Below are 27657 nucleotides of genomic sequence, written 5' to 3'. Positions count from 1 at the left end.
TTCTGAAAATGATTTACTATGTCTGTCCACAGTAGACAGCACCCTATCCCAAGCACCTGTTGCATTGTTTTGGCCATAACTTAAGAAATACTGATCGGAATGGGGTGTTTGATGGCTTCACTCAAAGCCCACAATTTCTACATTCAATTAGGAGTCTTGCTTTGCATTATTTTGTACCTACACCCCATTTTGGAAATGATTCTCTAGGTATGTCTATAGATACAACACCCTGTTTTGCCCTGTTTGAGTGTTTTTGGTACTTCTCATCCAAATTTGAGCCAATACCCAATACCAAAGCACTCAAGAGAATAGGGAAGAGTTGTAGGTTACTATGGTAAGTGAAAATAACCTGTGAAAATCCAAATCTGAAGTAAATCTTGTTTGTAAGTTACCATAAGAATGCCAATGAACATGTATGTCCTGTCAATACCATTGCATACTCCAAAGTACAAACCCTTTAAGTGTAGGGCTGAAATAGATTGCATTATACATTCAATGCATTTTCACCCCTGCATTACATATTCCCATTGGAGAGTACAACTTGCTATTGAATCCAACATCCCCATCATTCTTGCCACAATGCCATACATCATTGCCATATTGTATCCATTACATTGAACCGTTTGTCCATAAGTGTGCATTGATCAATTACCATTGATCAAACAACCAAATACTTGCTAGAATGACAAATAACAATGCAATAACCAATTTCCTTCAAGCATTAAGTACCTTGCCAAGAGAATTAAACCATTCCATGAATATGGCATTGTAAGATTGCATTCCCAACTAACCAAGAAAGCATTGATGGGTGAAGAAGAAGTAGATGACTGTAGGAGATTTCTTGTAGACTAATGTTGCTTGAAGAACTTCAAAATTCAGCTTGAGAATAGTAAAATAATCTTCTCATTGATGGTTCCATGAAGAGACATTTACTTACAGCATCATACCATTGAGAAAGCTCCATTGGTCTTCCATACAAGGTAGCTTGATAAAGAGGAATCAAATGGCACAAGACTTTATTGAATCTTCAAGAGGAGTGTTGTTGAGCCTTCCACAAGTATAAATGGACCCAAAATTTGAAGAAGAATCCCAAAATTTATGCTCTAGGAAATGCCTATGTTGTCCAAGCTCTTCAATCTTCAAGAGATAGCCAAATCTCTTCAATGTTGATGAAGAATATTCAAATGTTGATTGCTACTCATGTCAAGGACCTTCAAGAAGTGTAAAAGACTAAAAGTCCCATAAAATGATAATAAATTATCCAAAAAATTTAGACATAGACCATGTTGTCGTGCAATGACTCCATATCCAAGCTTGAAGAAAGCTTCAATATAAAAATGGCATGGATGTCCTCATTCCTATCAACATCTCCTTGAAGAGGATCAGTAGACCACTCCAAAAGTCATAAGAGAGCTTCAAAACTAAGAAAATCCCTGAATCTTCATAAGCTTTTGAAGACCAAGCTGACCATGACCTTTTATGAGCAAGAAGAAGCCAAATCTTCACAATGTAGTATCAAGGATGGCCAATGTTGATGGTTATACGTATGAGGAACTCTCAGGAAGCATCAAAGGCCAAAAGCCCCATGATCAAGATGAGGAAATCTCAGAATATTTGCTCTTGTAAATGATTTTCATGAAACAGGGTTTTCAAGATGCCTCCATTCCCAAATAGGTGTAAGAAACCATTACGTACTCTATGTGAAGCTTGCTACTCTTGGCATGAGCTTATAGAAGCCTTAGAAGCTCCATATGACCTTGACTTTTCACGCAGTAATGGAGTATGTTTCAATAGTGCAAATAGCAGAAATGACCTTGATTTGAGCAAGATATTGGCTATGGAGTATGAAGTGAGCTTGAAATAGGAGAGAGAAAGACTGTGTCTGAAAAGCAAACCCTTTCCTCTCAAAAGTAACCCCCACTAAACTCAATCTCAACCCAAGTTACCTGCATTTTATCCATCTCTCTTCATTTTTGGGCCAAAATCGAGCCATGACCTGCTAAAATTGACTGGAGCCCACCATTGCCCACTGGATATTGCTAAGATTCACCATCTTTAGCACGGTTTGAAGCAATCACCATAGATCTAACCACTGTTTTCCCTATGCTAGTTACCCCAACTAACTAGGACAAACAAACATGGTTCCAAACCCAAACCAAACATGCTGTAACCAAAATTTTCATGACTGTGACCTCCCTATCAAGATCTAAATCATGAAAATGATGTTGCACAAGGATCAAAGACAGATGCTCTGGTACCAATGTAATGAAGCTAACCTAGCTTAACCTAAACTGGCCTAAATCCATGACCAACCATGGATGATCAACAAGAGACCAACTAGACAAATTGAAAGGGGAGGAACTAATCTGCATTAATCATAGTTGGCAGCCATAGCTAAACTAGGAAAGAAATACAAGAAAGTTACCAAAACATGAATTCTCTAATTGATCCAAAGATGATGCTACATTTGACTAGCCTCACGTTTTATTAGCCAAACCTAGCTAACCCTAATCCTCTAATTATAGGGTATATTTACATATGTCAACCCATTTTATGGTTGTAATGGTATCCTAGATACATGGAAAGTTTTCCTACATTACAACATCATCAACATAAGACACAAACTTGTGTGAAGAGAAAATTTGAGACAATGCATAACAACAATATATATTTTCTATTTCATTATAAGAATGTTATCCTCAAAACTACATTGTAGTGTGCTACCTAGGTTGTGCAACCACTCTTGCCTTAATACCACATCTATCCTAGTTATGTATATAATTTGGAAGCTTATATTCATAGTATGCCCATAAACTCCTAATGAAACATCACCCACTTCCATATCACGTACATCCTTGGCACAACATAGGTAGAAGTATTGGGCACCTAGGGAAAACATAGTTTCTTAATAAACATATAGTTAAAAATGTTGTGAGTTGATTCGTCATCCACAAGAATACAAACTCATTGTTCATTGATCATGCCAGCAACTCATGGGGGGGGAGATATAAATTGCCATGGAAAGGTAGTCAAACAACACATGCTCATCAACTTAGTGGCTATCTTGTAGAATTAAATACTTAGAACAAGCCTCCACATGAAGCACATGCACCATGTGTATTATTTTTTCTTTTCCCTTATTCTTGTTAGGATCATTGCCCTTGAGTTGTGGACAATCCTTGTGTTCATGAGGGCCTAAACAATTGAAACACAACTTCTTACATGCTCTCACAAGCTCTTTGCTTGAAAGTGTCCCTCTAGTTCCCTTGGGCTTTTTAAATTTATCATCCTTCAATGAAACACTAAGTTTCATACTCTTTAACATATTACTAGTCTCCTTATTCTCAAATGTCACTATGTGAGTCACTAGAGAATTCAATTCCCTCTAGTCAACTAGTTTAAGTGTATCTAAATTGTCTAGATCATTCTTGATTTTATCCTTACACATGTGTGTGGCTCATCATGCTATGCCTGTGACGGTGAGGACATGATGTGATACTTGATATTGAGAGAGAAAAATTGTTGCTTTGTCTTCACTATGGAACAATTCACAAGATTGCAAAAGAAATGTGGTAAAACTCCAAAAACATTGTATGCCAATTCATAGGTGGGAGACACTTGAAAAGCTCATTGTCTCCTCCATAGCAAGTTTTTGAAAACTTTCTTTGTGGTATGAAGCAACAAAAAAGCTTAACTTGATGGTTAATTACCTTGCAATTAAGCATGGTTGGGTAATGATAGTACTACTCTTGGAAAGCTTTTCCTTCTAGCAAATAGTCAACTCTCACATGTAGCAATGGTGCCAATGAAGCCTTTCTAGACCCTTTGCAAAGTATGCCAAGGAATATGCATTGGTCATTGTCTTGGTCATAAGATGTAGGAGGGTGCCACTATGTCATTCATGGTATAGCACGAAAGTTCAAAAAAGATCAATGAACCTCCCATCCACTCAAGCAAATAACCTCTTTTAGCACCACACTGTTATCTTTAGGCAAATCTATGTTCTCTATATTTAGATTGACCTTAGTGAGTCTATTCACATTGATCTACCATCCTTTGAGCTTTGGCCCATATACATTTGTACTCATCTCTTGCATCCTATGCTCTGACAATGTAGGCTATCCAGACCCCTGAACCCCATCAATGGCTTACTATTTTGTGTGTCTATGACTATGTGTAATTGTTGAGGATTGTAATTAGGTCATGTTGAAAAAATGGTGTATCTTAGTAGGCTAAGTGAATCTCGAGGAATCCTTAGGTAAGTAAATGCTCCATGATGTAGAAAAAAATGTTCCTTCACATTCCACCTTGAGATAGTGACTCTAGCTTCAATTATTTAGCTCCTTGAGTAGCTAAATAGATCTAGTCAAGATTTTTGTCAACCAACTTAGAGGCCATATAAAATAATCCAAAGATAAGGTCTAGAAGATCCCAATGGCAAAGCTTTAGCACAAAAAGAGATAAACATTTCATCTTTTAACTTCCTGAAAAGTTAACTATTGGATTGAGAGATATCAACCTTGTCAAAACTACTTATAGTAAAGGTAGTAACTAGAAATTTACTCCTCCATTAAGTAAAAGTTAATGATTGGATTGACTCTACAAAACTACCTGTAGTAAAGGTGGTGACTAGAAATTTACTCCTTCATTGAAGGAGACTTTTCCACCATCCAAGCACATGTGTTATATATTACGAAAAGTGCATAAAATATATGAACCTATGCACATATTTTCACACTGTGTTATCACAATAACATTATCTTGACTTTTGCTAAACCAAAAGTATTGTTCACACTTGAATGAGAGATGGGTGTGAAGTTGTATACTTTAATGGTGATTAGCTTAAAGATAAGTTTAAGAATATTTAAATTCTTCGACCTTCCTTTAGGAAAATTTTTAAATTTTTTCTTTATCTTTTCATTTTAGTTATTATTTCATATGATGGTTACACTCATTTCTTTATATGGTGTTGACTATTTAAGAGGATGTATGTAATCATTGGCCATATGTAGTGCTTTAATGGTCCTATTTTGTCTTCTTATTCACATCCTTTTTCATCCAATGTTTATTACTAATCCTCCTTCTTTTGATTTTCCTATTACATATTGCTTCTTATCTCTACCTTTCAAAAGGATCATAGCTCTTGTTTGCATGAGAATATTATTTATTCAATTTTGCCCTCTAGATGTGGCGAGACTATAGTCAATATATTGCTTGTGTTGTTTCAAGACATAATGAAAATTATATTGGCAACCTTTCATGTGAGAATTATTGAAAGGGAATCATGGAATCTATTCCCCTCCCTTCTTTTATATGATTATTTTGTTGTCTTGCACAACTTTTGTCAATATGATCATTTCTAACCAACATGTCATCTTATATAAAATATCCTCATTATATGCTTTATAAGTTAATCATGTTTTTTTAACTATTGGATGGTTTAACTTCTAAGAAACTATGATGTCATTTAGTAGATCTGAAATTGTTAGAAAACTAATGATGAGGTAGAAAGATTGACATGGTCGAACCTATATAAGAGTATTGCCCAAATTTTGTCAATATGATAATTTTTAACCAACATGTCATCTTATATAAAATGTCCTCATTATGTGCTTTATAGATTAATCATGTTTCTTAACTATTGGATGGTTTAACTTCTAAGAAATTATGATGTCATTTAGCATATCTGAAATTGATAGAAAACTAATGATGGGGTAGAAAGATTGACATTGTCGAACCTATATAAGAATATTGAATGGGTTCAACTACCTTTCTATATGATTAAGCACATATACTTGAACAAGTTTTCTCTTCTTTTAGCAATATGTGTGTTAGATATAACAAGCAAATTTTTACATGTGTTGATTTGGCTATTGGACTTTGTATATATTTTTAACTTTATATCTAGTAATATCTTAATAAATTCGAGCTACATTCTAGTAATGGCTTGATAAATCTGAGTTAAAAAGATCATGCAATGACATAGAATTTGAGTCTAAAGTTAATTTAATATTTGCTTTAGTATTTCATATATTTTATTATTATTACTAAAAGCTTTTGGGGGAGGAGCCACATGTTGCATTTCTACCCCTTCCCCAAAAGTTTCTAGGGGTTGCCACCACATGGCACTCCTCACCTTCTGTGTGTGTGTGTGTGTGTGTGTGTGTGTGTGTGTGTGTGTGTGTGTGTGTGTGTGTGTGTGTGTGTGTGTGTGTGTGTGTGTGTGTGTGTGTGTGTGTGTGTGTGTGTGTGTGTGTGTGTGTGTGTGTGTGTGTGTGTGTGTGTGTGTGTGTGTGTGTGTGTGTGTGTGTGTGTGTGTGTGTGTGTGTGTGTGTGTGTGTGTGTGTGTGTGTGTGTGTGTGTGTGTGTGTGTGATCCACTCCAATGCTTCCTCCAAGATTACTCACCAAAAACAATCTTTTGCTAGTAAACTTACAAAGAAATAACAAAGAAAATCTCTAATTAGTGCAATGGCCACTTTGGCCAAGTGGGTGACCCTCTAAATGTCATGTTCTTGGCTATACACTTGGATGTAAACAAGAAATATTTTTATTTAAAAAGTGGGCCATTTTCCACCTTTGTGTAGCTTGCAATGACAAATTTAGTCAAGAATTATTGTTCTACTTATAGGTATATTTATACTTATGAATTATAATTGTACATGCTTTCATATTTTATATGTAAGTATATACATTTATAGGTATATATGACTTTATTTGTAAATTTAATGCATGAACTATATTTTACCAAAACACACACACACACACACACACATCTTTTTTTTTTTGGTAATATCCAATGCAGTATATTTATGTGCTCACAAATTTACAAGCTGGGGACCCCCGGAAAAGGGGGCTATCCCAAACTATCAGAAACATAAAAAGAAAAGCTCTATGTAGGAAGCGTCCATGTCACCCTCATAGCTGGCATCATATAGAGATTGCCGTAGTGAGGCTCGGAAGGATTCATATTGCTGGTGGTTTTGGCGACCCAAGTATGCCAAATTATGATCACTCCAGATTGTCCAAAGAGCCCAATATCTCACCCAAAAAAGAAAGAGTGAGTATTGAGACAAAGAACACATAAATCTGCCAAAGAGACAGAAATATTTCCCAAAGCTATGACTCGGGAAACAAAGCCGAAGCGAATTTGAAATTCTCCTGAGGAGGATCCTGGAACAAGGACAGTGCCAAAATAAATGAGGGACAGTCTTTGAGGGAGCCAAACAAATCAGACATGTGGATGATGTAATGTGACGTTTAACAAGTGTGACCCCCACTGACAGTGTGCCTGTCAAACATCTCCAAAGAAAAAGCCTTTGTTTCAGTGGCATTTTACACTTCCAGAGCATCCTAAGATTCTTCCGCCACCATGCAAGAGACTTCATTAAGTGCCACAGAGAATTAGCATGCTGTTGAATTCATGGGGCAGGCTGAAGAAGCTTGTATACTTTGATGGAAGTTAAGACAGAAAGAGAGACAGGACGAATGCATGTAGTAGATGCCTGTAATTGCCAATCCATAAGCCTCTTTGTATCAAGCATAGGTGAATTTGGTAGAAAGGGACGCAGTAAATCGGCAATTTTCTTCCATATAAACCTATGATGCATTCCCAATGCATAAGAGATCATGGCCCGAGGAAAGGATAAAGTATATCCCCGATCATCCACCACATCCTGTATGTACCTAATTCCCAGTTTCATAAGATTGTATGCCCGAATAGGTTCTTGTAAAGCAAGAGGAATGTCAAAAATGGCACTCCAATGAATGCTTTCTTTTCGCATGGAGTTTGTCCCCAAACAACTATTAGGAGCCCATTTGACCTTAGAGAGAACCTGTTTCCAATCAAGTATCAAAGTAGTAGAGAAAGGACAACCAGGTATTCTGCCCACAAATCTGCCAATGACAACCTCTCAGAATTCCGTAATCCAATGACCATATGCAGAAGTGCTCATGGCAGCACACATGGATGCTAGCATACAAGTCCACGACTGTTGCTAACGGAAGAAAATATGCAATATGGTAGCCTTCCTTGCAAGGACATGATATCTTATATTGAGGATATTTAGTCCACCATGTATCCTTGGAGAGCACACCATTTCCATCCTCATGAGTCTCAATGCTTTCACAGCAGCTTTTGTCTTCCATAGCATCTCCATAGCTTGAGACATAAAAGCGGAGATATCCCTGGATGACCAATGCAGCAAAGGCAAATAGAACTGGACATAAGACATCACAATGGATTGTACTATTCTGAGCCTGACATGAAGGGGCCAAGTAGAAATCTTCCAGTATTCCAGTTTATGTTGCAGTCTTTGGAAAATCCATTTCAGTTGCATTTTCCTAGTGATGTGCCATCCTATGGGGTATCCCAGATGCTTGACAATATCTGTGGAAAGCACCACCTGACCAGGCCATAGAATAGAGTGCCAGTCACATTGTTTGAGGGGAAGCAATTTAGATTTGTCAAAATTAACATGTAATCCCGCTGCCAGACCATATAGTGAAAGAGTGGCCATAAGCATGCGAAGTTCCCTTGGAGAATTCCGTGGCATGAAAAAAGAATCATCAGCATACGCTTGTGCCAAAAATGATGTAGTCCTTGGGATTTGAAGACCAGTCATCTGCCCTGTGTTTGTTAAGTGATCAAGATATACCAGAAGAGGATGGGTCACAATTGCATAGAAAAGAGCACTAAGAGGACAGCCCTGCCTGACTGATCGACCCAATATCCATGAGCAAGACAAATGCCCCCCCAAAATGCACTGAGCAGTAGAGTCAGAGTAAAGCCAGTAAACAACATTTGCCATCTTGGGACCAAAGCCCAACTTAGTCATGATCTAAAAAATAAAATCCCATTGGACATTATCAAAGGCCTTAGCAATATCCACCTGCAATATAAGTACGTCTTGATGCAAGTATTTAGCATGTTCAATTGCAGTCAAGGCATTGGATATATTGTCATGGATTTGTCTTCTCGGCACAAACCCATACTGATGAGGATGAAGTCCTGCATGCAGTATCCCCTGTAGCCTATGCACAATCATTTTGGCAATAAGTTTGTAAAGCACAGACATCAAGGTAATGGGCCTCCAATCTGATATATGATCACTGAGATGTTTTTTGGGCACAAGCTTGACTAAGCCATGCTTCCAAGAGTGCAGCAGCTGATTTTCTTGCCTAGCAACATTAATCATCTGCAAGAGGACCTCTTTTAAGACGTCCCAAAAGGAAATATAAAATTCCACTGTTAGGCAAACCCATCCAGGAGACTTATGTTTACTGAGGTGTAGCAATGCATCATCCAGTTCTGTATCAGTAAAAGGCCTCTCTAAGGTAAGAGTATCATCCTGCTAAACTATTTCAGAGACATATTGGAGAAATTCATTCCTGGCATCAATCACTTGATTTGACGGGAAACCAGGTGCAGAATTTTTGTTTTGGAAATAATTGTTGCATTCATATTGGAGATTAGAGAAAGAGTGAGTCCAAGTGCCATCCAGCTTCCTAAGCCTCAGACATGAGTTTTTCTTTCGAGTAGCATGCAAACTCTGGAAAAAGGATTTTGATGAGCAGCCCTTGTCCATGAGGGGCTTCATTCTTGCCCTTATCTGCCATTTATGCAATTTCCTCTGATCATTGATAGCAAGCTTAGATTGGGCATGTGAGAGGAAATCTTTTTCCAAATCAGAAAGTGACCTTGACTGAGAGATTTCAGTCAATACTTGTGCTGTCCTTTTTGCATTTTTAACGTGATTCCTCCATTCTGCCATATGCCATTTCCCGTATTTCGTAATGACATTCTGCACACGGGAGATGAAACTATCCCAGGCATAATTCATATCCTCCTGTGCATGTAATGACAAGGGATGAATGGCCAATCTGATCATTTGCTGAAAATGATGATGCTAAAAATACACCCGATTAACATGCAATAATCTTCTTGAGAAGAGTGGCAGATCATCCAGAGGCATGCCATGTTACAAATTCATCCACAATGGAGCATGATTTGACAAACCCAATGAAAAATCTATAAGGAGATGGGGGCTGAAATCTGCAAATTGTTGTGGATGAAAGAGATACCATTTGTCAAGCCTTGCCCAATATGTGGTAAATGCATTATGGTGAAAGGTATATCCAGGGACTGACCCTTGGAGAAGTATCCATAAGTCTTCAGCTTGCACAGAAAATAGCATATCATTCCATTTCTGCCTTTCCAATGATAACATATGAGATCAGGAAGTAGTATTATCTCTAGGCAGGGGGAGTTATCAAAATCTCCACATATAAATGCATTGGATCTCCATGGATATCTGCCTATAGAATCCCACAAAGAAGCCCTCATGGCAGAAGTCTGAGAGGCATATACTGATGCAAACTCAAAAATATCACCATTGACATTGCATTGTATAACTATCCATCTGCCACACTGCTGTCATTAAAGGCCAGCTGAGGTTCCAACTCATGTCTTACCAGTATGCATACACCTGAATAGGTAGCAGTACCAACATAATATATATCATAGCCCCAGAAAAAAACATGCTGTCTAGCCATAGAGTGTTGATTGTGCTCTTGCAAACAAACTATATCAGGCTGCATTTTATGTACATAATTCCATAAAAGCCTCCACTTCGGAGCATTGCAGAGGCTCTGTACATTGTATGTAAAGCACTTGAGTGTCTGAAACATAAAAGAGGTATGTACAATAGCGCATATAAGATGAAAAACAAAACATGAGAGGCTAGGCCTTTACCTGCATAGGCTGCATGCCTTCAGAGATAGCATTTTCCCCCTCCCCTGAGTCACATATGGGGATGCCCTTCTTCAGAACCCCTGCCCAATTTTGAAGAACAGGGGGAGGGGCTGAAGCAGAAGTTTGTCCTGGCGAAGGGGTAGAAGCATCCCAATGACGAGATTGGAGGGAGCGTTGCTTCAGTACAACCACCTTCTTGGGTTGTTGAAAGCCATCTTGATCAATCCCCACTGATTCTTTCATCTTCTCTTTCCCTTTTGCCACAAGTGAGTGCACTTGATTGGTTGATTTTGCATTCTTTGCCCCATTTGCATTTGTTGTCTTAGCTTGCAAGCAGTCATTATTTTCCCTTGTCTGGGGTGGCAAAGCATTTGGGGGGGGTTGATGCAGAACCACAGGGCATTTAGAGGCCAGATGCCCAAATTTGTGACAAGTGAAACAAGCACCTGCAAACACACCACACTTCAAGTCAAAATACTTTTTACCCAATTGTAATCCCTCCACTTCCACTGCAATCGAAGGAGGGGTAGGTATATCAGTGTCCCAAAGAATACAGAACATGTTACGGTTCCCCATGGGGCGAGGTGGACAAATGACCTATCCCAAAGAAGCAGCTAGACCAGGCAACTCCTCACGCATGTAGTCTGGGAAGTTTGCAACCTCAACCCATACTGGGCAATGATGGCATATAAGACTTTGATAGTTCTTATTTGGGGACTAGGGCATAGCATGCACCATCTGCCTCCCGTAAAATAGGGAAGAGAACTCAAGAAGCCTCTGCTTTCATGTGGCATCTGTCAAATGCACTTCATAAAAGCCTCTGGAGGCAAAGTAAACTCCCTCCACAAAACATCCTCCAAGAATAGACTTAATCCACTACACAACATCGCTGGCCGCAGGGATTCTGCTCAGAAAAAAGATTATTACCGTAGTTTGAGATAGCTTCTTGAGGGGATTCACAAGGGACGGCAACTTCAATTTATAGGTAACCTCTAGAATTGGTTTGCCCCATTCCTATCGTGATTGCTGAAAGTCATCCCTGAGGGTATCAAAGACATACTAAGCATCCATTGAGAATTCATCATCTTGTGTAGCAGGCTCTGATTAGATGACGCTTAGTTTCCATAGGCCTTTCTTTGCGGGCATATGTACAGAAATCTGAAACTGATGCCATAAGTGAAAAAAAAAACACACACACACACACACGCACACACGCATGCACACACACACACACACACACACATGCACACACACACACACACACACACACACTCTCTCTCTCTCTCTCTCTCTTATGGACCACCAACCTATCCATGTCACACACACACACACACACACACACACACACACAAAATATCAATTATTGTATAATTATAAGAGATTGTGTATATAATTATATGTAAGACACATTATCGTATATGTTTGTGTAGTATGTAAAAGGTATAACCCTCTTGCCACATAAAACATGCCTTTGAAACCTAGTGCAAAGTGCTAGGAGAACACTGACACAAAGTGTTGGGAGAATCTACGTGTGCAACACCTACTAGTTCTTTAAACATACAACCTATTCTAGTGTGCCTTTGATATCAAAATGATTGGAGGCTTGTAATAGATTTATTATGGACTATAAAAAGTAGGAAATGTAGCCTAGAAGCAAGAGAAAATATTGAAAGCTCACCATTCAAAACATTTCTTAGTATTTTCAATTAAGTGTAGGACACTTGAAACCATTGTAATGGGCCCCTAAATTATGTGTATAAATACCTAGTAATTAGGTATCATTCATTATTATAACTAAAAGCTTATAAAATTGGATAGGAATGAGTAACTTTGCACCATTGATATGCAAATATGCATGACTATGTGCAATCATTGAGCCAATAAAATCTTTTGGCATTGGCCTATAGATAAACCTGACTTGAGGCATGGATGATCTTGAGGTTTTTTATGAGCAAAAAAAACCCATAGTATGCACCACTCAAAAAACTAATGATGTCAAAACGTATTTGGCTTATTGGAGTAAATATGGATATGTGGTAAATATGTCAATGAAAGTAACTAGTAAGTTAAAGTTGTCTAGTTGTCTTAGATGAGCTCTTAAGGTTTGGCTTTTTAAATTACAATTTTTGTCACATGATTTTTCAAAGAAAAAAAAGATTCCATACACAAATTCCCTTGGGGCAAAGTCTCCCAAGGCAAAATATATTTGAGATCAAGTTGAAGCAAGTTAAACCTATTCTCTGTTAATATCTTATCAGAAATAAGTTAAGGGGAGGGCTATGGGAAAAGGAGCAAAACTTTTTCTTCTCATTGTTGATAGATAAAGTAGTTGGGACATATATTCCCTTTTTATTGTTTTTAAATCATACATAGCAATATAAAAGATTTGAATGAGCCTAGTAAAAATTTATTCATTTTTTAATTCGGATACTACATGTGAAGAGGGGGTTAACTTCTCTAATGTAGAGAAAAGGAAACCAAGTTGTTACATGCTTTATTTTTATCAATGGGAATTTTATTTGGCATAAGTTGTTGAAAATGACTAATACCCCATCCATAATGTCATAACATCATCTTTGCCCCCAAAAAGCATTTCATTCCAATCGCTTCATAAAAGTACTTATGGTGTTTGTAGTGCACTACATTCACATTAGGTTTTATAAGCTCTCATGATTGTCCAATAAGCTACATTCCACTTCCTTGCATTACAAACCCTTATTGAGTTTTCAAACCAAGTCTTACAAAGAAAAGCTCACTCACAACTAAGATGAAGACAAACCTTGTAAAGATGGCCCCACATGCACACATCCTCCTCGGACCCTTGCATGAAGGATGTTAAAGATATTCAGGGTCTTAAAATTTTCTCATTTACAATCTTTATGGAGACACATAATTTCCCCACATTTCTTGCCCTAGAGCCAATTGTGATGTTTGGCAACTCATGAAACAATGTCAAGGTTTAATATAGATGGTTGTTAGTTGTGGCAAAATATCACAAATCTGATGGAAATAAGAGCTCTAGTCTTTCCACATTATCGAACTAAGATAAGTAAAGTATTTTGAAATAGTGGTGAAAAAGGAGACAAAATAAGACACACAAAGAAAACAAAAATCCTTGTAAAATTTAGATCCAAGAGGAAAGGGTCTTTTGTAGGTGTGTAATGTGGGGCCATTATTTATGGGCATGAAGCTTGAAAGAAGAGACTATCAACTAGGGTGTGCTTCTATGTTTTGGGGTGGGGGGGAGGGGGGGGGGGACTTGACTCATGCTTTTTGAGATGGATATTTGGCTAAGGATGTATGGAGGTAGATTTTGGGCAAACTTGGTATGCGATGATACCAAGAATGGCTCCAATTTGGCTCGTATTTTTGGAATTTCCATAGCACGCAATGGGATAAGGGAGCAAGTCTTTCAAGTAATAAGAGCACTCCAGATGGGAAGCTAGAATTACAATAGTCATAAAGGGGCTTAAGAAGGAACTAAGATGGGAATGAATCCTCTTTAAGGTAAATTGGTATGGGGCCTTCTAAGTATGGTAGGTAAACTAAGCTAGCAAAACATGCTCAAGATAACTAGTCTCTTGACTTAGCATGCCTACTTTCGTAAACTAAGAAATTTACTTACTATAATACAACCATATCATTTTGCATCTAAAAGGTCAATATTTTCCTCACAATAAAACAAATAATTTATTTGCTTATTTATTGATCTTAACTAGCATTCCATGAAAAGATGGGGGGAGAGAGAAGGAGCTTGAGCACTTGCAAGACACACAACACACTGAGAATGCACACAAGATAGGAAGCTAAAACCCTAGTGTTTCTTCGTCTTTATCACTATAACAGTCTACCAAGAATAAGAGAGATTACAATGTACATAATATACAAGCAATCCATAGTGTGAATACGCTAACTAGAAAAATGACTATATACATATCTCGTAACTCAGGCAGGTGGACCAAGTATAAAGTATCACTTGAATGATATGTCGATGTAGGTACCAACCATGTCAATGATATGAATATGGAAACGACCATCCACATACATGAGTGTTAGCTTGTGCTGATCTTAACATCTCAACACTCCCCCTCAAGCTCTCCACTCCCTGACCTCAACTCCAAGTAAGCTTTGAAATCATTGAAGCTTTTTTACTCCTAGGGCCTTAGTGAAAATATTTGCAACCTACTCTTCTATGCTCATAGACATGAGATCAATATCACTTGCCAAGTCTCGCTCTTTGATGAAATGGTAATGAATCTTAATGTGTTTCGTGCATGCAGAAACACTAGTTTCCTCGCCAACCATATGCTACTTATGTTGTCACAGTAAATGACAATTCTCATGTCTATCTAGATTCCCAAATCATTAAGTAGCATTTTGCATCCAAGCTACCTCATACCCTGCCAAAGCAACATCCCTGTACTGTACCTTTGTACTCGATAATGTAATAGTGGGTTGTTTCTTACTACTCCAAGTCACAAAGGGAAATATATAGTCACTTACAGACTTCCTATCAGACACAATGTCTGGCCAATCTGCATCAATATAGCCAAATAATTGCACCATGAAGTCACCCTCATCAAAGATACCATAATCCAATGTGGCCTTAAGATATTACAAGGTACATCTCACATTGCCCAAATGAGGCTTACGAGACACCTGCATAAATTGACTCTCCAAGCCAACTGTGTAATTACAATTTGGCCTAGTGACGATCGAAATTCCCACCATATTCCTATATATTGAGGGATCCTCCAATATCTCACCTACATCGACACTTAGCTTAATATTTTGATCCAGTGGCACTGAGATTGACTTAAAACCATATCATACTTCATTAACATATCCAAGATGTACGACCTTTGTGAGAGCCATATCCCCTTAGATGTGATCACCTCAACGCTAAGAAAATACCTCAACTCTCCCAAATCTTTCATGTCAAATTTTTGCATGAGAAGATTCTTCACATGCTCCACCTCTTGCACATTATCAACCCCAACTATCAAATCATCCACATATAATATAATCACAACAATGCCCCTATCACTTTGACATCCATAAAACGAGTGATTTGTATTTCCAACATGGAAACCAATAGAGACAAGATACTATGCTATCTTGTCATACCATGCTCTTGGTGCCTATTTCAGCCCATACAAGGCTTTGTATAGTCTACATACATAATTGGGTTGAACCATACTCTCATAATCTTTTGCAACCCCGTGCACACTTCTTCTTACAACTCACCATGCAAGAATGCATTCTTCATATCCATTTGATACAAGACCCAACCTTTTACTACAAACACTAAAATGATAGCTCTTACAATTGCCATATTTGCCACTAGAGCAAATGTCTCCTCATAATCAGTCCCATAAGTTTGTGCATTATCATGAGGAAAATGCATGCCTTGCGTATTTTCCAAATTGGTATGCTTCACATGCTTTTTGCATATTAGCCACTTTGAACTTAGGCAAGCTCACCATAATTTCACATGACTACATAGTCTTCAATTGTTGCACATTTACATGGCCAATACATTTATGCTAAATGTCAATATTAGCTACAACTCCTACACCTTCTGTAAACATAGTAGCCTTTAGCTTAGGTGTATTTACATTCAGCATTATCTCCTTCAATGTAGTTTCGATAACCTTTACCTATAAGGAAATTGGTTAATATGAACTTCTAAGCATATAAGTTTTGCTTGTTAAGCTTGTCACTCACAATCTCATTAAATCCCTTAGACATTGTGCAACAAAACCCAAAAATTTGCTTTTATCACCAACATACTAATTTAGATAAAGTGTCATCCATACTAAACTCAGCATATAAGCATACCCTAAGCAACGCTTGTAATGTTTGATACTATCCACAGTTTGTTTGCTACACCTAGCACCTACTACCTGTTTGCAAAATAATGAGGTTTGTAGCGTCTATGAACCTGACCAGATTCACACGTGAACAACCTCTAACTCTCGAACAGAGACCAAAACATGCCTAAAATGCAAATTCAATTGCACAGGTGCAAACCCAAGGTTTGTAACACTCCCTCAGCTCATGAAGATGGCTTGTCAATCAAAGATTGTATTGGAGAGATCTCCATATGTGTACTCCACAACAGTAAGGTTTCCTTGTAGACCTCTTGTGCTTGTGGCTCAGAGCTCCTCACTTTAACATTGCACTCTCTCTCTCTCTCTCTCTCTCTCTCACAAGTTTTTTCTTCCTCTAATATTTTTTCCCATATCTCTCTCTCTCTCTCTCTCTAAGTGTTTTTCCTCAAAATTTTTATTATTCTTTGAAAATTTATGCTTTTTGATTTCCTTTTTCATTTTCTCACTCCACTTGTCTCTCTCTCTCTCTCTTCTTCTTCTTCTTCTCCTCTCTCTCTCTCTTCTTTTAATTTTTTTGGTAAACTCTCTCTCTCTCTCTCTTTGTCTCTCTCTTGTTTCCATTTTTTTGTATATATATATATATATATATATATATATATATATATATCTAAAGTTTTTTCTTCCTCTTTAAAATTTTTTTCCACACCTCTCTCCCGTCTCTCCCTCTCTCTCTCTCTCTTTTTCCATTATTCTCTGAAATTTTATGATATTCGATTTCTTTTTTTGCTCTCTCACTCCACCTCTCTTTTTAAAATTTTCGTAAACTCTCTCTCTCTTGTTTCCTTTTTAAGATTTTTTTGATAAAAATCCCTCTCTCTCTATTTTTTAACTCTCTCCCCCTAAATTCTATTATTCTCTCTCTAAAAATTTTAAACTCAGGTTTGGAAAGAGTTGGGAGGTTTGAAAGATCTCTTTGTGTTCCAAAATCACCTTGGTATAGGGTAAAGGGGCGAATAGATTGTCATCTAACAATCCTCTATTATAATTTTTTTTTCCAAGTGAGGTGCATAAATAATTTTTAATAGTTACTATATAGAGCTTTAAAAAAAATGACATTTTGATATTTTTATCAAGTAGCCTTAGTTACAAATGAAAGGTTCATAAAAGATGGACAGTGAGGGGCCAATAGAGTGACACTCGAGCACGCATTACTTTAAGATTTTATAAAATTTAAAATATAAAAAAATTTACATGGCTCAATTGTTTGACTTAAGCTAAGCTCATTTGTAATTTCAAAAAAATTATATTATATTGACAAGTAACTTAAAAAGCCACATCTTTCTTGTAAAATTGTCACTCTGGGGTGGGGTGTGTTTTCCTTTTGAAGGGCACTACTTATTGACCCCTTTACCCTAACCAAGATTATTAAACAGAGGGGTCGGCAGGGACAACAGTTTTCCAGTTTGCATGCAGAAATAGTGGAAGCTTGCATGATGGAGAGTTTGCTTTGCCTTGAACAGAAAAACAGTATCATGCAGAAATAGTGGAAGCTTGCATGATGATGAGCTTGCTTTGCCTTGAAGAGAAAAACAGTATCATGAGGCTGAATGTCATGATGAGGGCTAACAGCTCTCTCTACTTCAGCACCACGATAGAGAGACGGAGAGAGAACCTCTCAATCAGAACTCTGTGTAACACAGCAATTTGACTAGACATTAACGCTCCGTAGAAGAGCGACGCCTTCACAATTCTCCAAATGCTAGCTTCTAATTAGGCCTTTGTATGTGCCTCTGATTGATCTGACAATGGCTTGTAGCTTCAATTTCCTTATGCTCTGTGCTTTCCTCTTGCCAATTAATGCTCTAAGCAAAGAATGCACCAACACGCCCACGCAGCCATCCTCTCACACTCTCAGAGAGTACTTGCTGTCTTTTGAGAAAAAACACTCAACAGGAATTAGAGAGGTCTTCCCAATTGCACTGGCTTCCCACGTGCAAGAAGCAGCAGAGCTTCACTATACTGTACCTGATTATTACAATCATGATAATATCCCTCCAGCCAGGATCAGACAACTTGTGGAGTCGGAGCCCGTCTTACAAGAGATCTCCTTGCACGATGTGAGGCTCTCCCCTGACTCTCTCTACTGGAAAGCCCAGCAGACCAATCTGGAGTATCTGCTGATGCTGGACGTGGATAGCCTCGTTTGGAGCTTCCGAAACACATCCGGTATTGCTTCTCCAGGCTCCCCCTATGGTGGATGGGAGTCTCCTGACTCTGAATTGCGTGGACACTTTGTTGGTACGTATACGAGAGAGAGAGAGAGAGAGAGAGAGAGAGAGAGAGGAAAGGAAAGATATATTAACGTTTACAAACGGCCAATGTGGCCTGTGAGAAAAACCAAAGTATATCCATGTCTGACGCCATCTCATTAGTAAAGTCAAAAAGTCTAAACAACTGGGAAAAAGAAATGTTAAAAAAGTGTAAAGTACATCTGAAACTGTATATATGAGGTATGGGAGATGGGTGTGGAGGGGGGACTCCTCATGCTTACTATAATTGCGATAATCGTGTCTTCACTCAAAAGAGTGTCTGGAAAGAAGCTTCTCCTCAGAGTCATCAAAGCTCGTGAACTAGAAAGACATCTTTGAATCTGCAAACCTATCGATGGGGGTAGCATGTGAGGGCCCTTGATCGAGGATATTGAGCTAATCCATTAAGTATGGTTGTTTCATATTGTTGAGATGAGTGTGCAATGGGAATACGAGTCAAAAGTGGAGCATTAGCAGTGTTGAGTGTGAGAGTGAGAGAATCCCAAGATGATTGTACTAGCTTGTCACGGTACACAAAGAATAAAATGTATTTATATGTTAGGGTACAAATAAGGATGGTTCACACTTGTATAAGTTTATACATGGAGATTAAGGGACTTTAAATCGAACAACCTCCCACTTAAAGGCCTGAAGTAGTACCTTTAAGCTAGCCAACTCCCACTAGTTGGATGCAATGCTCATGTTGAGCCTTTGCAAGACTCTTAGTGGCAGGGTTATCTTGGGTTTTGACCTTAGTTAGTGTGACAAGACCATCATCCAAGACCTGTCGAATGAAGTGGTACCGAATATCTATGTGTTTGGTACATGCACGAAACATGGCATTCTTAGCTAGACATACTACACTCTGGCTATCACAACCAAGCATTGGAGTATGTGAAGAGAGACCAAAATCCATGACCAAACGGCCAAGACAAATAGCTTCCTCAGAAGCTTTTGTGGCTGAAATATATTTAGCCTTGCCACAATTTTTTGCAACCTTGAACACCAAGAGCTAGCCCCACCAGCTAAAGTAAAGTCATACCCAGTGGTAGATTTCCTAGTATCAAGATCTCCTGCCATATCTGAATCACATAATCCTTGCAACTCTAGTGTGTCCTTTTCATAGTATACACTTCTCTTGTCTACCTTTTAAGTATTTGAAGATACATTTCATTGCTTCCCAATGTGCTTTGCCAGGGTTAGACATGAATCTACTAACAACTCCCACTACATGAGCAATGTCAGGGCGAGATGCAACCATGGCATACATCAAAGATCCACAAGCTGATGCGTAAGGTATGCCCTTCATAGCACTAGCAGTTGCATCATCTTTTGGGCAATCAATTTTGCTAAGCTTTGTATGTGACGCTAAAGGCACACCAAGAGGCTCAGCATTACCCATATTAAACCTGTCAAGTACTTTGCTAATGTACTTGTCTTGTGAGAGAAACAACTAGTACTGCACTCTATTTCTTTTAATGTGCATATCCAAAATGTGTTCAGCTGCCCCCAAATCTTTCATTGAGAAGGCTGAACTTAGCTGCCTTTTAAGAGCATTCAAAGTACTCTTATACTTTCTTGCAATCAGCATGTGATCCACATATAAGACTAGCACAATGTAGCTTCCATCATCAGCCTTTTTAGTGTATAAGCAGTGATTTGCATGATTGCGTTTAAATCCATGGCTAAGCGTAAAGGTATCAAGCTTTTTATACCATTGTCTAGGGGCTTGTTTTGTCAGAAGTGGTGCAGCAATGGAAGCGTAAAGAATATGCTGAAACACAAGACAGAAGAAAGAATGAACACAGTAGACAGATGAGAACTCAGATGTATGCTCGGGAAATGGAATCCATATCGAACACGAGACAGCAGCATACAACGGTGAGTCACTGGCTGCGTGGGCTCCTCAGCACCGGCTCCTCTCTCCCAGAAGGATCTCCACTGATGGCTGAAGCACTAAAGACTGTGGAGGAGGAGCCCTATAAATAGCCACAAAAAGTGGGGAGCATAAAATGCAGGTCGGCCAGCATTTAATGCTGGTCGGCCAGCAACAAATGCTAAATAATACATCATAAATGGCCACTAAAATGTGCCATAAAATACTGCATAAAATGCCCAGCCTCTAACACAGACTCACACCATGAGCTGACTAATATCTGCTAACACCCTCTCTCAGATCATGTGTGATCGGATACAATGAAATAGTACAATGATGGAGAATCATAAACTACACAACAAAGTAACACCAGAAGGACCATGGATGTCCAAGCGGTGAGTGGCCAGCCCACCACCAAGATGCCTCGGAGAGTATCTGATGTCGATGTCGATCGTACCAACAATACCTGAAAATAGAGAAGACTCATAGCAGCTCTCTGTATAATGTCACCTATGTCACTCAGGACATACAAAGCCAATCTGCCAAACATGTCTCTGAACATGTGACCATGGAGTTCCCGCCTTTGGCCAAACCACCAAAGTGTCCCCTCATGTGAGCTCCAGACGAAAGCCTCTCGCTCTCTTTCAAGAAGAACAGCTCATCATAAACCCAGAAATCAACACCAGTCTCTAGGATTTCACTGCCAGATACCGTCGATGCGTCAGGGACATCCCTCTCTGGAACCTGTGCACCTGTATCAAAATATAGATGAGGCACGGCAGCCCCACCAACACCCGCTCACACTCCCTCTCTGGCACCGAGGAGTCGTGAGGGATGACATCATGCCATCATTAGAAAGCAGCTGTGGAAGGGGCCATCAATCCCTTCCCACGATCTGTCGAAGACGATCCCTTCCGCGTCTTGGCCGTGGCCGAGGCTGGAGGATCGGAGTCAGAATCAGAGGCAGATGATGACTCATCGGAGGAGTCCGCATCCCGCTTCGACTTCTTCTCCTTCTTCTTGGACGCCGCTAACTTTATACAATCCTTCCGTAGATGACCTTTCTTCCCACAATGGTAACACTGTGGCTGCGACTTCTTCTTCTTCGAACCCCTCTCTGAAGCTCCAAGAGCCTCACCTGACCCTCCATACTGTGACGGAAGCCGTCCCTGTAGCTTATCTTCACTTGATGTGCACGGAGGGGCCATCTGGAGGAGGTAGAAAAGAAAAGTAGAAGAAAAGAAGGTCGTTGGGAGAGTGAGCACAGCCAAAACGCAACCAAAAACACCAAAAATAGTGAGTTCACATGCAATATAACCCAAAGGCTGACCAAAATAAGCCAAAAGCTGCTGCACAAAGTGAAAAAATCAGGTTAAAACTGCCAAAAACAGCAAAAACGGCCTGAATAATCAGAAAAACAGGCAAAAATAATGCTGTAAACAGCAAAACGCAGGCTGCAAACTGAAGAAACAGGGTCTAAAGACTGTTGCCAGCAGGTTGATGAAGGAAACATGGGCAGCAAAGAGTGGAACAGCAGTAAACGCAAATCTGTCCAGAAAAAACGCAAAACGCAAATGCTGAAACACTGTCGCCAGCAGCAAATCAGCAGTCGCCAGCAGGAAGGACAGCTGGCTGATCAGCAAGAAGGGTGTAAATCCTGAAATCAGCAAGAAAACACAGCACAAATAGGTTGCAGCCTGAAATCTGATACCATGTCAGAAGTGGTGCAGCAATGGAAGCGTAAAGAATATGCTGAAACACAAGACAGAAGAAAGAATGAACACAGTAGACAGATGAGAACTCAGATGTATGCTCGGGAAATGGAATCCATATCGAACACGAGACAGCAGCATACAACGGTGAGTCACTGGCTGCGTGGGCTCCTCAGCACCGGCTCCTCTCTCCCAGAAGGATCTCCACTGATGGCTGAAGCACTAAAGACTGTGGAGGAGGAGCCCTATAAATAGCCACAAAAAGTGGGGAGCATAAAATGCAGGTCGGCCAGCATTTAATGCTGGTCGGCCAGCAACAAATGCTAAATAATACATCATAAATGGCCACTAAAATGTGCCATAAAATACTGCATAAAATGCCCAGCCTCTAACACAGACTCACACCATGAGCTGACTAATATCTGCTAACATGTTTCAGCCCATATAAGCTGCGTTTCAACTTACAAACCAAATGCTCTTTCCATGGAATAGCAAAAGACATCCTGTAAAATCAGCTCTTGGCCGTTTTCAAGGGCCAAGTAAATGCTACCTACACACTCTATCTCACATGCATAGTTGTTGCCCAAGTAAACCTTGCCTAGGCAACCTGCAATCATTTTGAAAATGACTCTAAAAAGGGAGTAACATGAAAAGAGGCATTGCTATCCACTATCCATGATTGGAATAGCCCATCATGAGTTGAAAGTAAAGCATTAATTACCTTCTTTTTGGTGATGTGCATATCACCTGCTGCTGCCATAATATCTACATCATTGCATGAGGTTGCAACAAGTATCTCTCTAGTGTAAGAGAGCTCTTCAATGATTACACTAGATACAACATTTGCCTTCGCAACTTCTTTTGAGGGAGAGCTGTCATCATCTTTCTTGTCACCCTTCTTTTTCTTTCCTTGCAGTTTCTTTCCTTTGCTCTTTCTTGTAGTACCAACAATCAGGCTTTTTATGCCCTTTACGCCCACACTGATAGCAAGCAACACCCTGTTGTTTGCCCTTGCTTTTACTCCTACTTTTGTCTTTATTTACTGCATTACCCCTCTTCTTTGACTTGCATCTAAGATGATAGGTTGAATCACATGGCATAAGCCGTATCAAGATACTTAATGTTTGTAAGTACATCATCAGATACATCCATTTTAATGTATGCAATGGCCTTCTTGTTGAGTCTAGCTCAATCCTCATCTGTCATAGCTGCAGGTTTGGTTTCCAAGAGAGCATCTCATAGTCCTTGAGAAACAAAATGCCTTGCATCCTGTCCTTCTATAGATCAAAACCAGTGCCATCAAACCTCTTGATTTCAAGAAGGGATATAGTGTCACTACTGTTAGAAGCATTAGTGGCCATTTTTTAGCAAAGTGTCAAGTACCAATGTTGTATTTTATGAGAGTAAATAACAGGCTGAATATTCAGCTAATTTCAGCCCAAAATTTCAGGAAATAAGAGCAAGATTTGATCCAAATACACGTACTGCAGTAGAAAGAATGACGTTCATCAATATAACTGAGATTTCAGCATACATTCCATGCATACATCACTGCAGGTGACTCCCACTTCAGCATTATCACCAATAATACATCTGCAACAATCCGAGATCTGCAAATGATCACTAAGATTGCTGCACTATGAATATTCAGTAATACATCAACTCAATAGGAGCTGCCTAACATGTGTACTGCATACATATGTGCCCAAAAGCACTTCTAATACACAAAAAACCACCAAGATTCTCTGAAACTTGTCCAAAATCTCACAAATGGGAGATAATAAACTCAAATTACACTGCTTATAGCACCAAGATTGCTTTAGCAATGTCTCCAAAGTGCATTTCACACATCAATTTTGCCAAAATTCACAAATTTCAGCAAAAGCCCCAAAATTTCGCTGACTAATTTGCCTTGATTGCACGAATACATGTTCTCAATAGCATAGAACAGTCAAATTTAGCAAAATTTCAGCAAAATTTTGCAAAAGGCCCAAATTTCTCAAATCCAAATGTGCACCAATGTCAGTAAGTTCGGCTCAACTGAGCAAAATTTCACTGATACATGAAAAGCCCCAAAAATTTCAAAGCCAATGTGCTCAATATCTGCAATTTGGTGGTCCAATGTCATTGTTATGTATGAACAACACGAAAACCTAGGAAAAGCCCCAAATTTTTAGGCACAAATCTGTAATCTGTGCTTGCATGCACAAAAACCCGTTAGTGAGTAGGGTGCATGCTTGATAAAATTTTAATAAATGATGAGTCTGGCCTGAAATGTGTTGACGTGACCAGTGTGACTTGTCAAAGGATGTCGCCTATTGTCTGGTTGGTTAGAGTTGACTGCCGCCTGGTCACACTAATTGCCACACCTGTCTCCGTCTGGTCATTCCAGTCACGCTAACTACCGCCTAGTCTCCGCCTGGTCACGTTGACTGCTGCCTGGTCTTCGCCTGCTGGTCACACTAGTTGGTCAATGGGCTGTCGGTTGCTTGCAAAAGTGACGACCTGCCATTATCTTCGCGTGTGCACGCTGAAACTGACCTGCATGCTCCTTGGGAAGCGCGCACACCTTAGTCGCAGCTCTGATACCAGTTTGTTGGGGATGAGTGCGCAATGGGAATACGAGTCAGAAGTGGAGTATCAGCAGTGTTGAGTGTGAGAGTGAGAGAATCCCAAGATGACTGTATCATCTTGTCACGGTAGACAAATAATAAAATGTATTTATATGTTAGGGTACAAATAAGGGTGTGTTCACACTTGTATAAGTTTATACATGGAGATTAAGGGACTTTAGACTCGAAGGGACTTTACACCCAACACATATGATGTACACATTTCCACTAGATAACTTCTGTACTTTGTAACTTTCCTATACCCTGGGAGTTCTTCTCCATCTCTTCCACTTCTTGCTCTTAGAGCATCTCCTCAGATGAATCAAAGAAGGATATCTAATGGTCCGCTGTCTTGGCATTAAAATCACCTAACGTCTTGGCAGGTAGAGGGAGACTGTGGAAAGCAGAAACTGGCCTAGGAATGTGTTGAGAAACATGGATCTTGAGCATGGTTTAACTATGGAGGATAGAATACATAGACATGAACCATGATGACATAGACAAGAGACAATGATTGTTACTCAAGTGAATTAGGTTCTAAGATTAAGTGCTTGGACACATAAACACAATCTTGACTAGGACATGACAAGGACACAGATTGGAAGTACAAAGTACAATAGCATTGCATTGAAATAAGAACCGAGTACATGCTTATGTAGCCTTTGGGTTGTTCCACATTCCTCATTATGCTTATGGGATACATAGCATCTCTTCCTAGAGTATACATCATTTGTCATATCTTTCAACACCCCCCCTCAAATGATGAGTTCCTACACTCACTGGCTTTTCCCCCACCTACATGATGACATGGCCCGGGAGACTAGTCAAGTTAAAGCTTGAAACTGTACAGTTGGCAAGGCTTTTTACAAAACAACATCCACTAAGGGAAACAAAATCCACTATGGGAAAACATAAGATCCACTATGGAAAAGATACAATGAAAATTTCTTCAAAACAATCTGTTAGAGTTGTTGTTCTTATTCATATTCTTTATTTATGAACTGCTTTTGATGGTTACCATTGTGCACCTGTTGTGCTCTTTTCCTGTGGAAACATTCACTGTGCCCAATCTTACCACAATAATGACATGTGACCTGATCCTTAGTGTTGGTGTTGAATCTTTATCCACATCCTTTTGCTCCACAAGTTCCCTTGGTGTACAAGAGGTTGTCCTTTGAGATGATTTCTTTTGCATCCTCGTTTTTAAGTTTACTTTCCTTCACGAAGTAGAGAATGCTCAATGTCTTTGAGTGAGAGATTAGGAACATTGCTTAGGGTAGACACAAGGTTCTCATACGGTTCTTGATTTACACTTCGTAGTAGTAGTTGTGATTTCCTTGCTGGGTACCGAGTGTCATATTAGAGTGGCATTGACAAGCTTGAGTTGAAGGAAATAAAATATTGAAGTAAAAGATGAGTTTGAAGCTTAAAGGCTATGGAGTCCATAGTTAGGGTTTCTGAACCCGGCTGGTTTTTCCTTTACAGTAGCACGTAGAAGTGATCATTGCTCGAGATATTTGGTGAGGAATAAGCTCGTATAGTGTCCTAACAAAGCCCTATGGTCGCAGGTTGAATCGCGCTTTGTGTCAGGAGCTGGGAGTGTATGACCATCACAGGCGCAAATTTGGACAGCGATCTCCAATTTCTGCAATGTTGGGTCAGAGTAGGGCAATGTTGGTGTTTGAAGTGATACAATTAGTAGCGGAAAATACTTTTCCAAAAGGAAGCTCAGTGAGATTTGGCCTGTAGAGAGAGATATGAGAACTCCAAGTATGTAGGATCTTGCAGGCTTTGGCTGCCATGAAGATAGGGAGTGTAGATGAAGTTGGAAATGAAGTCACCCACTTGGATTGAGCTGGACAGAGATGAGCCGAGAGAAGAGATTTTAGAGTTGAGCCATGCTCACCATGGCTGTGATACCATGTTGAGAAATACGAATCTTAAGCATGGTTTAACTATGGAGGATAGAATGCATAGACATGAACCATGATGACATAGACAAGATGTTGAGAAACCCTTCACCCTTCACTCTTCATTCGCAGTTTGCGTTTTTTGCGTTTTTGCGTTTTGCGTTTAGGGTTTGCAGCCCCGAAAAGGGGCGCCATCCTAGATTGACTGTGCCTATTTATAAGCCACTCTCTCATTCATTCTTTACGGTTGATTCATTCAGTCCGTCACCTCTTCTCTTTAGCCTCTCCACTACCCTCACACCCCTTTAGAAGGACATCGCGGTTCGTGGTTCATGGTTGTCATCATCATCCTCCTTGTGCTACGGTACCCTTGTTCCCTTGTATCACATTCACTCTATGATTCAGGTCTTCATCATTCCATTCATCAGAGTTTCTTATCTCTTCTCTTCTCTTCTCCATGTTTGCCGAGTTCACTCCGTGTTCCTCCCCACCAACCCTACTGTCTCGCTGGTACGTCCTCTTATGACATGGTATCAGAGCTGGATTTGCTCAAACAGTGGCAAAGATCCTCCACTCCAGTGAAGGCAAAGACCGGTGGCTTGTTCGGCATCCACTTCTCTTCTTCTTCTGCTGTATCAAAATCTCGTTTTTG

At 39.4% G+C, this 27657-nt stretch overlaps 1 protein-coding gene and 1 pseudogene across 1 annotated transcript in view; one reads left to right on the top strand and one right to left on the bottom strand.

The window, feature by feature from the left end:
* Positions 1–6868: 6868 nt before the first annotated feature.
* Positions 6869–8158, bottom strand: LOC148024402 (uncharacterized; annotated as a pseudogene).
* A 9824-nt stretch (positions 8159–17982) lies between these two features.
* LOC148024400 (uncharacterized) overlaps positions 17983–27657 on the top strand; it is a 59819-nt gene continuing 50144 nt past the window's right edge. Inside the window, exon 1 of the mRNA XM_087694049.1 lies at positions 17983–18884. Within this exon, the coding sequence (XP_087550175.1) occupies positions 18392–18884 (493 nt within the window). The 5' untranslated portion in view covers positions 17983–18391. The remainder of the gene's footprint in view (positions 18885–27657) is intronic.

Source organism: Lygodium microphyllum, chromosome 15 (assembly GCF_053477565.2).
Source record: "Lygodium microphyllum isolate KBCC chromosome 15, Lygodium_microphyllum_v1.1.10, whole genome shotgun sequence".
NCBI classification, from domain to species: domain Eukaryota; kingdom Viridiplantae; phylum Streptophyta; class Polypodiopsida; order Schizaeales; family Lygodiaceae; genus Lygodium; species Lygodium microphyllum.
The sequence above is the reverse complement of the archived record's forward strand: the minus strand, read 5'-3'. Positions and strand labels throughout refer to the sequence as shown.